Source organism: Fulmarus glacialis, unplaced genomic scaffold (assembly GCF_000690835.1).
Source record: "Fulmarus glacialis isolate BGI_N327 unplaced genomic scaffold, ASM69083v1 scaffold18274, whole genome shotgun sequence".
NCBI lineage: Eukaryota > Metazoa > Chordata > Aves > Procellariiformes > Procellariidae > Fulmarus > Fulmarus glacialis.
The window spans coordinates 45,202-56,258 of record NW_009210102.1 but is presented as its reverse complement, the minus strand read 5'-3'; the positions used below and the strand labels follow the sequence as shown (position 1 = coordinate 56,258).

At 38.0% G+C, this 11,057-nt stretch overlaps 1 protein-coding gene across 1 annotated transcript in view; it reads right to left on the bottom strand.

Annotated features, from left to right (window-relative positions):
* Window positions 1-1,953: 1,953 nt before the first annotated feature.
* Window positions 1,954-11,057, bottom strand: part of EVC2 (Ellis van Creveld syndrome 2) — a gene marked incomplete at its 3' end in the record, with an annotated part of 51,670 nt that continues 42,566 nt past the window's right edge. Inside the window, exons 12-15 of the mRNA XM_009577071.1 lie at window positions 8,333-8,492; window positions 6,588-7,030; window positions 3,391-3,595; window positions 1,954-2,073 (exon numbers count right to left, since the gene is read on the bottom strand). Coding sequence (XP_009575366.1) covers window positions 1,954-2,073; window positions 3,391-3,595; window positions 6,588-7,030; window positions 8,333-8,492 — 928 coding nt within the window. The remainder of the gene's footprint in view (window positions 2,074-3,390; window positions 3,596-6,587; window positions 7,031-8,332; window positions 8,493-11,057) is intronic.

Below are 11,057 nucleotides of genomic sequence, written 5' to 3'. Positions count from 1 at the left end.
CCAACTTGGTGTCGTCTGCAAACTTACTAGAGAAACTAACTTTCCAATTTTAAAACAAGATTCTAACAAAAACATAAGGCAATATTCACACAGAACAGGTATTCAGTACTTTTTGTAACATAAGAGCTTAGCCCATACTCTGTTGCACTTTCAAGTAACAGTACAAAAAAAAAAAAAATTTGGAGGTCAGGGCATTAGGTTTTGCAGCCAAAAGTTTAAATGCCTCCATTAAAGGATTAGGGCATTCTTAGACCAGAGTTATTAAATTATTAAAGAGTGCCAGAACACACTTGTCCACTTGTTGTATTCTTGCCCAAGCACCTGCTCTCACTTTCAAAGACTGAATGCTGGACTAGATAAACATCTGCTTTTATCATCTGCAACCAATACTAACAATGTGTTGCTCTCACATAAAAGTGAAATTATTTCTGAATAAACATTGACCCAGTATTTTTCATTCCTCAGGATACAAGCATTAAAAGGAAACAGGTGTAAAAACAGAATTTTGTCCAAATTGGTACTAAAATTGATATTGCAATCATTTGTGAAACTATTTTTATCTACCAATTTTAACTACCAATGGCATCTGCTTGTTCTGCATAGTTCTTACAGCTGTGCACCACCTATATCTAACACAGTTATCATTGTAATGTTCCTCTGATATACAAAAGTAATATTACTCATATTTTACAGGTGGGAAAGAGGAAGAGAGGAAGGTTAAGGAACACAAAGAAGACCTCATGCAACATCTGCTGGCAGAGAAGGAAAAAGCCTCCAAAATCCCATATTGGCATTGGCCCCACCCATTCCTTAAGGATTAACTTTAGGTCGGGGCTTTTAAAAGATACCCACCAGAATCAAGGCTCCCTTTCAATAAGTTCTGTACAAATAAACTCAGCCCCTACCCAAGAAGTCTTTGGATCTAAGAACCCATTTCTGGGTTTTCAGTAGCATTAGGAAAGGTCCAGGAACTAAATCTTGCTCAACTGAAGTAGGCAGTGAAGCACCTTCCAGCAAAGTGCACTCACAGCACAGAAAGCCAACCGCATCCTGGGCTGCATCAAAAGAAGTGTGGCCAGCAGGTCGAGGGAGGTGATTCTGCCCCTCTACTCCACTCTGGTGAGACCCCACCTGGAGTACTTACTTTCTATGGAGCCCTCAGCACAAGAAAGACATGGACCTGTTGGAGTGGGTCCAGAGGAGGGCCACAAAAAATGATCAGAGGGATGGAACACCTTTCCTATGAAGAAAGGCTGAGAGATGGGGTTATTCAGCCTGGAGAAGAGAAGGCTCCGGGGAGATCTTATTGCAGCCTTTCAATACTTAAAGGGGGCTTATAAGAAAGATGGGGACAGAATTTTTGGTAGACCCTGTAGTGACAGAACAAGGGAGAATGGTTTTAAACTAAAGGAGGGTAGATTTAGACTAGATAAAAGGAAGAAATTTTTTACAATGAGGGTGCTGAAACACTGGAACAGGTTGCCCAGAGGGGTGGTGGATGCCCCATCCCTGGAAACATTCAAGGTCAGGTTGGTCGGGGCTCTGAGCAACCTGATTTAGTTGAACAGAGGGTTTGGACTAGATGACCTTTAAAGGTCCCTTCCAGCCTAAACTATTCTATGATTCTATGTTTTGAAAGCCTTACTAAGAAAACCACAGCATCTAGGGGATTCTTGCAATCGTGCATACACCAAGCCCCAGAATCACTGGAAGAAAAAAGGGTGAGACATGAAATCAGTTCTGTAACTAAGATGCAAAAATTAAAACAAAGCCAAAACTATTAAGCTTGAAATACAACATCTTGACCAATGAGGCAAGAGTAGAGAGATGCATCATGCCACTACAAGTCATGCCTTTTTTATCTGGTTCTTATTCACGTCGATAGAAAACTGTCATTCTTTAATTACTAAAGATCTAGGTTTTGACCTCAGTACAGAAAACGTTTGCACTTACCTTATCCAAATTTTCATCTTTCACTGATTCTTCATAAATGAAAACTTTGTCCTGTAAAGATTTCTTCAGAATATCTATCTTATTTCTATTCCTGGATCCTGTTTTTTTCATTTTAGAATGCTGCCATAAGAAGATGAGCACAAAATGCTTTATTTGTAAGAGGTATATGAGGATGCTAACCTTAAGATTATTACTTGCTATTATTGGCAGATCCACCAATTAATGAAACACTTTACAAGGACAACTTTCACTGAGAAAATATTTCTGAAATGAAGGTGCTGCCTATTGATTCAGAAGATTCCTTTCAGACATTCAGACAAAGTTGGAAATTTCTTTTTTAATTTCTTTCAAGCAGAATTATATATTCACCCTTTCATGAAAACTGTTAGCATATAAATTTGATTTTAAACAAGCTTTAGCACTGATAATAAGAGAAGATTTTAACTGATATGCTGTCTCCTCAGTATGGCTAAAAATGAACAAAGAATATTAATTTAAGAACTACATTGTTTTCAAGACACAGTATATGAATCACGAATGAACCATGATAGTATTACGGGGCACCATTCCATGTAATCAAATTATTCTTGACCTTTATATTTCTTTACAAGAATATCAAATAAGTATAATGTACTCTTGGGGAAATGATAACATCTGTTATCATAAGGCTTTGCAAAGTCATTTCCCTTATTTAGTACTTTAGAAATTATTAAGGTTTTGAACTATGCTAATTCCTAGTACAATTAACCCAAGTTAGTTTACACATTTAGAAAACATAACTGAACAAAAACAAAGCAAGGGAAAGTCCTCCTTTTTATGATGGTATCAGATACAATTCATACAGGAAACACTTTTTTTCCTCCTATATAAGAACTTAAAATAATTTATGATTCCATAGGTTTTACATTTTACTGAGGGAATTAACATCCCTCACCCCTTTCCTACATGGACAAGAAAGTGTAGGACATTCCCGTATAAAACCTCCCTAAATCTTTCCTTGATTTAGTGCCAAATTCAGTACTGTGTAGGGGCTGCCAGAGAAACCTCAGTTTGGGCTGTAAAAGACCCAACTTGTCCCTGACATTCAGAGCCAGGCTCTGCACCACTCCAATTTCTGGCATTTCAGTTGACTCTCCTCAGAGATGCAGCCCCTTTTGGCCACCCGTCTGCTTCTTTATACCTGTGCCTTCTTCCTGGGAAAGCTGGAGGCCATGCAGGCAGCAGAAATACGCAGGCATATGTGAAGAAAGTATTTATCCAACTGCCACCAAAACAATTATCTTTAAGGTCCACTGATCCACACACACAGGAGAAGTGAACACTGCTGTCACACTTATGGAGAAGCTATGGACCCATATCTGCAGCTGAGGCCAACAACCTGCAGATATACCCATGAACCCCTTGCACATTCCCACACTGATCCCACATCGCTCCCACCTGTTTATTGGTCATTGCTAAATTCTGATCGACTTTCAGCAGTTCTGTGTCCCTCCGCTCCACCTCAAAAGCCTGAAGCAAGGTTCTTGCTCTTATCTTGGGCCAAGCCAAGCTGTTGTCCACCTGAGAAAAGGAGCAGTGCAGCTCTTGCGTCATTCTAAGCAATTCCGCTTCTGATAGTGAGAGGGGTAAACTTAGAAGCTGCCTGTTAAAAAAACAAAAGCCATTTGCTGTTCAGTGATATAGACAATTTTACATAAAATGTAAGAGACATGCACACAAATACTTTACATGACAATGATCATCCTTTTTTGTCTTATTCATACACCAGTTAATGATTCCACACATAGGACTGAGCTGCTCAGCATGTTAAAAATATCCTTGAGGATACTTTAAATTCTGCATACAGAACTTCCTGGACTGTAAAACTTCATTTTCAAGGGGAAACAGAATGTTTAAAAAATAAATAAATAATTTTAAGCACATTTTCTATGCACAGAATCCTTCCATCTCTTCAGACAATACAAACCCTGAACTTAGGGCTGAAATTGAGACAAAAGCTTCCCATAAAGCCTCCCTGTGCTGTTTCCCAGCACTTAGCAGTCACAGCTACTGAGAGGGGAAAAAAAATAAAATAAAAAAGTATCTCTTTATAATAAACTCATATAGGTAATCCCTCCCACCAAGTCACAAGGGTTCCAGCTGTTCTTTGTAAAAAAGCTTTTAGCAGTCTGAACAACACGGAATATATTTTAGCAGCAATTTGAATCACTTAAAGTTCCCATTTTGTAGAAGGAAGGTTCTCAACACAGAATTCTGGGGAACTGATCCTCAGGTCAAGCTGAAGTTGACTTAAAAATAAAGCATGCTAAAGCCTAAATTAATCTTCCAGTTGTGACTAACCTTAGACTACATTTATCACCTTATCTTGTGACTGAAATATTTCTTTAAGAGTATTTCATAAAACGTAGCACAATTTTTTGTTTGGAAATTTTCTCTATTTCCCAAAAAATATATTTGTATTTAAAGCATGAACAGTATATTTTTTAAAAAGTAGTTTTCTTTTAAAAATATATTACACTGTATTTTCCATTAGGACTGATGCTTTTATTCAGTATATTACAGGCCTATACCACTTCATCAATTCACTAAAATATTTCTGAGCTTAGAAATCCTTATTTCTGTTTACTGATGCAGCAAAGAACAGCTATATCCTAAATTAAAACATTTTTAATGCATAAAGTCCTTCTCTCCGAAAAATTACTTACCTTAAGGCAACATTACTCCAAGCAAGCATTTACAGTATACTTAACCATTTCTCACGTTGTCTTAGACTTTTAGAAGAAAATCCATACTATATATCCATATATACAGATATATAGAGAGAGATATAAAAGAAAATACAGCAAATCACAGTTTTTTCATGTCCAGGTTTAAAAAGGACTTTGACCATTAATGATCTTCATAAATATTTTGGACTAACTCATGGTCTCTTTGATAAGCAACAAAAATGAAAAGCTATAATTCAAAATAATTCTTTGTGAAAACTAGATAGCAGATGAGAACACAAACATGAGAGCTGGCATCTGTCATCAAAATATCAAAATTGACAAGACAGTGGACTGAACATAAAGACAGTGGCAGATTTAAGGGGCTTTTGTGCAAATGCTGCATTTTTTGTATGTATTTTCCAGTATTTTACTGGAAAAAACAAACAGCTTACTGTTGCTGTAAATAAAGCCAGCATTTAACAAATACAACAGACGACACTGCAGGCTGGAACACAATATCATGGAATCGTAAGTTAGAATTAGGAAAGACCTGCTGGGTCATACAATCTACTTCCCTGCTCGTGCCAGTCCACTATATAAATAAAAGATAATAAGACAAGCTAGAAAATACATTGAAATGGCTTATAGAAAAGTATTTTAAATGCTGAATAAAATACAAAGGCCTTGAAATTAGAATAAAAACAAGACAAATGGATTTTTTTTTTCTTTAACAAAGCACATATGCAATGGGCAAGGTTTCTTTTCATATTTCTTTTATGTGGTTTGACACTGTGCAGCAGGCAAACTTACAAAGATGCTGTCTGGAAAAAACTCCCCACGCAAATCTGTTTTGCTTTAAAGAATACGTATGAAGGAGAAACCTTAACTAATGCTTTTTTTTTTGCCCTTCCCCCCCGCCTCCAATTTCTCATGCCTAGTACGTTTGCTCCAGGGACACACAGCTTAATATAGGTTTGCCTGTTCCAGTTGCTTCCCCTAAAGCTGCAATTTTGACAGAAGACTATTTTTTCATGTTCCCATGTCTCTAACAATGTCTGTTATTAAATGGACATTGTATAGGAAATGTAGTAGTGTAAATATTCAGGTAATACAAAAACTAGTCATAAATGTACTTGAAAGATAAGAAGAAATGATAACAAATGGTGCAAATCTCTCAGGGATCTTGCTGCCCAGTCTGGGAGGTACCACGCACATCGACTTTCGGCTGCAGCCATGGTCTCTCCCTGAGCAAGGGAGAGACCCAATGGTGCCAAGGCCACTCGCTTTCCCACCTCCCCAGGGTCACATCATAGCAGGCAGCGATGGCCAGCAAACCTCTCTGCAAAATCGCCCGTGCCATGACACTTCTGGCTGGGAGCTCAGTGCCAGGACCACTTGGTCAGCAGGCCAGATGGGCCAAGTCTGATGCGTGGAGCCCATGAGCTGGAAAGGTACAGTACTGTGCTGTGTATTTATGAAATACAGCGAAGTATTGTGGCAGAGCTTAAAACGAGCACCCAATGAGTAAGGCTTGACTTGTGGCTGGAAGGAATGTATCGAAATTGAACACGGGGCTAATTAGGCCTGACATACTAAATGACATTTCCAAAGTGCTGGACCTCTGAGAACAGACTGAGAATAATAATGAAAGATATGCAAGTGAAACCTGACACGGAGTGAACAGAAGTATAAAAACAGTCTACCGTTTTGGTTTCAAAACCACCGTTTCCCAGGATTTCCACTGCAGCACTAGGAGTGCCGGCTCACCCGCCAGCGCCGCAGGGGCTGAGCGCTTGTGAAAAAATCAATTACCGAGTGCACGACAGAGAACTGATCATTAGGAATTATACCCAGACAGGTGTGAAAACTCCTAGTTCACCTCTATTTGCAAGAATAACTATGAAAAGGGTACAGAGAGATACTTGCATGAATACTGATTGTTCCCAGCTCCTTAATTTTTTTTGTTCCAAAAGGCTCATTTCCAGTTCTTGGCTCAGCTTCTGCCTGGTGAGCTGAAGCAGCTCTTCAGCGTGCTCTTCCCTTTCAAGCTGTTCATGTTTAACAACCATCTCTTTTTTATGCTCCTCCACAGCTTCCAGCAGGAACATCTTTGGCACACTGAGCTTTACCAGTTCTTGCACAAATACTCCATATTGAACACGTTTAAGCTCTTCAACAGTTTTCTCTGTTAGACTAAATAGAAGCTCTTTCAGCTCCTCACCGGCCTCACTGTCAAGCTTTTCAGTAAGTTCTTCAAATTCAATGGTGTGATCACTCAGAAGATTTTTCCAGTGGCTCAGGTAGTGCGTGACCTCCTTAGTAGTTTTGAAGGGGTCTCCAAGTGACAGCTGCTCCTTCCGATGCTCCTTCTGCTGATTGGTTTGCCAAAAGGAGGAACAAGGTTAAGAGAAGGAACATCTCAAATTCTAGCTCTTTAAATACGTATTTCATAGCAACGCAAAATTTCATATTTTTGTTTTTCAGTGTTCTCAAAAATGCTTTTCAGTGTCCAGAGACTTACCTAGCCCTCAACATGATGGCTTTGTGTGCATCTAACAGGCCTGTGATAATTCAGATTATTGTTAGACAGAAGGGCAAATACAGGCCTGTGATAATTTGGACTGTTGCTAGATAGAAGGGCTAACACCTAAAAAAATGCATGATCTTGTGGTATGACATAATCCCAACTTCCTGAACTGTAATGATCTGGCAGCATTCCAGAAATGAATCTGGATCAAATACCAAGGAAGAAAAAGAAGAAAAAAAAAAAAAAGAGAGGAAAAAAAAGGTTGGGTTTTTTTTATTTTATTTTCCCCATCTTACAGCATGCAGCAATTTCATTAGAAAGCTAAACCAAAGCTACCTATACTGAGAATATATACAACAAATGAAGTCTCCATCGTTACACCTGCTGTGTCTTACACTGATATCTGTTAAAGAGCAAAAACCACTGAAACACTTATCCCGCAAAAGGTAAAATTAAATCTCGCCTAACCTTGGTTATCTAAAGAAATACCACCTAATCCAAGATAGTTTTTTTTACGTCCTTAGGCAGAGAAAGATAGGGACCTTTGGATAACAACTCCCTTCCGCTTAGCTCAGATCACCTGCAAGTCATCTTCCATTATGAAATGATTTGGAGCTCTTGGAGTTAGCCTTGATTTTTAGATGGCTGAGGTTAGGTGACATGAGTCCTACCACAAGCAGCCACAGGTACAGCATCTTTTAAATAGTTTCATTTTGTAGCTGAATTTTAACTATGCTGTAGAAGTCATTCAAGTCACACATAGCCAGGAAACCCATAGAAAACAATGACTGTCACAGATCTGTGCCATCTCGCTCATCAACTCAAGAACCTCAGTTGACTTTTGCCTGTCTGCACATTACAGAGGCTTGTCATAACTCCCTTGGACAGGTTAGACCAAGTAGAGGGGCTTCACAAGTTTCTCCAGTTACATTACTTTCTTGCAGGTTTTTCTAAAATAACAGCTAATTACTGCATAATTAATATAGCACATGGCGGTACACTGCTAAAAACAACAGACACTTATTTTCATCCATGCTCCTGGCAGTGTTGACCCCTGTCCTAAGAACTACACTTTATTTTTCAATTCTTTCCATTTTTAATTTATTATAAGCCCTGTGAAAACAAATATACTGAAAATAATTACCTTTTGTAGCATTTCCCGCCTTCGCTTGGTAATGAGTTTCTGGTGAAGCTTTTGCTTTTCTTGTTTCAAATCATGATCGAATTTCTGTTTAACAGAATTAATTTCAGCCTCAGCTCGGTCCAGCAGCACTCCCGAATGACTTTCTGGCAGATGACCTGCTCTGTAATAACAGTGTTTGAAGCCTGTTATCCCAAATTCTTAAGAGCAAAAGGATATTTGAGGCAAGTAGTACCATAATAAGGTTCAACAAAGTAGACATACAGAATGATTTTTGTTTCTTCAGCAGTGATACCTGGGAGGAATCAAACAAGCAAGTGGATAACAGAAAGATAATCTCAGAGACGAGTTTAGAATTAAGGCAGTTTGTGAAGGTAGAGTGAAGGTGTATGAGAAGGAAGGAACGGAAGGCAAATGCAAAACCAATTACATATCAGTTAGTAATATAAGCAATACTCAAATGAGACATTTGAAACCTTATATATTATTCATAATATTTACATTTTTCATTTAATGCCCCTGGAATGCAATTCTAGGTATCTTTTATAACTCCTTCTCCTTATTAGAAACAATTTTCTCTTTAAAGGATGTAATCTAATCAAGTAAAAAGGATTAAAAATTATTTTAAAGAATCAAAGCAATCGTATACATGAAAAGATTTATATTCAGATTTCCTATTACATTCACATCATCAGAAAAATTATAAAGATTTCAAACTAATAGTGAAATACAATAATCTAACAGAGCAAATTCTCAGTCTTAAGCACAGTGTTTTCAAATGGAAGCTTAAGACTACACTCTACCTCCAGTTGCTACAGTATTTAATTTTAAAGAGTAAGCAAGATCCCAACCATGCCTGCAACAGTTAGAAGAACTTCCTTCTCCACAAACTCAAATTGAATTTCAAAAATTACCTGCTATTATATTTACACCAGAAATTCCCCAAATTGTTCTCAGACAACAGAAGAATAAAAGAACGTTTTAATTCAGACCAGGCTGTTGGACATTTGTGAGTTATAATTTCTAATAATATTAAACACGGGACTTCCAAAATGTGGGGTTGAAAAGGTCAACATGGAACTTTGAGTAGAAAGCACCAATTCCTGACCCGAACCTGGATGTTGTCCAAACACCTTCTGGCTGCAATAGAGAAAGATAGATGTGCTGGAACTATCCAGCAAATGAAAGATACAGGAAAAGCCATGCAACCTAAAATGACTGGAAGATTATATATATATATATCTCTCTATATATATCTATCTCTACCTATTCTTAAGGAAAAAAAAAAAGAGTCTACATTATTTCAGTTTCGGGTTATTTAGAGATCCGCAGCTCAAACTGAAGGTGATGCAGTATTGTAAAACCTATCTATTTATTTATTTGGAATCTACATATTTAGAAATCCCAGACAACAAAAGTAATGGGCAAAATGCCTACCACCACAGAAGTCTATGGGAGTTTATGTGGCAACTTACTTACATTAATCAGTATTACAGTAATTCCTAGAAGGCTCAATCCTGACAAGAGACCTTCATTTCTGGCCTCATATAAATACAGTATAAAAACAATTACAGTATTAGAATTAAAAGATGTCCTGTTCCCAAAAGACTCTGAATTAAAACACAAAGTAAAAGGAGAGGAGAAAGATAATGAGACAGTATAGATTGTATGATGAACTGCTTGGTCTCAGCATACCAGACATCTAATCACTGAAGAAATATGCAGGCACATGTTTAATGTCTTTGAACAAGGAGAATTTTAATGAAGGACAATACTGCAGTAACAACAAGGATGTTTACAGGGAGACCCTCCAAAATGTAGCGAGCGCCATGGAAGGAACAGAGATGACGTGTGTGGCCAACAGCAGCAGTATCATAGGTCAATCAGAGGCAGACCTTGGCTTCTCTGTACTGAACGAAAGCCAACAAAATTAGGAGAAAGTGTGAAATGAGGGCACTAAAAGTAAAAAGTAGTAGTTTGTATTTGATGCTACGGACAACTAAGTGATTCTGGACCCTAGCAAAGGAAAATTGTTTTCTGAAAGCTAGAGAAGGCATGGGAGCGTCACTAAAACATAAGGGAGATAGATATGAAGCATTACTGCTGAAGGCATTCACTTTCCAATACCAACTCACTGAAAGGTCCAGCAGGACACTGTTCAGAAAATTACTTCACTTATAACAAGGTCGATATAAACTGAGATTATTCAAAAGAGTAAGTAAGAGACCAATACGAGATGTTTTGCTTTGAACTTTTATGTCAAAGATAATCAATTGCCTATTTTAAAAACACAGTTCACAAGAAATGCTTGAGGTCTTATAAAAATTAAAATTTTGGGAGAAATTTATAAAGGAGCTTGAGTTGTTCTTATCTAGTGAGTCAGGAGAACTGGATTCAGTTTTTGAGAGACCAAATAAGGAAGGAAACTTCTTGCGAACGAGCAGATACCAGCAAAAGAACAATGCAACATGTTACAGCTGCTGTAGTTCAAAAATGTAGAGAACCTCATGTTCTGGGCATAGCCAGAGCAACCCAGGATAAATACTGCCAAGTATTGCCCTCCTGCCCATTTATTCTTCAAGGGAAAACACAAAAAGCCTAGCTAGACATCCCTGAAATCTACCATCACAGATTATATTTTGAAACTTACTTTCCTGCCTTTTGGCACTGCAATCAATGGACTTGATTTCCAAAGGCGCTGAGTACCCACAGCCGGTCCTGACAAACA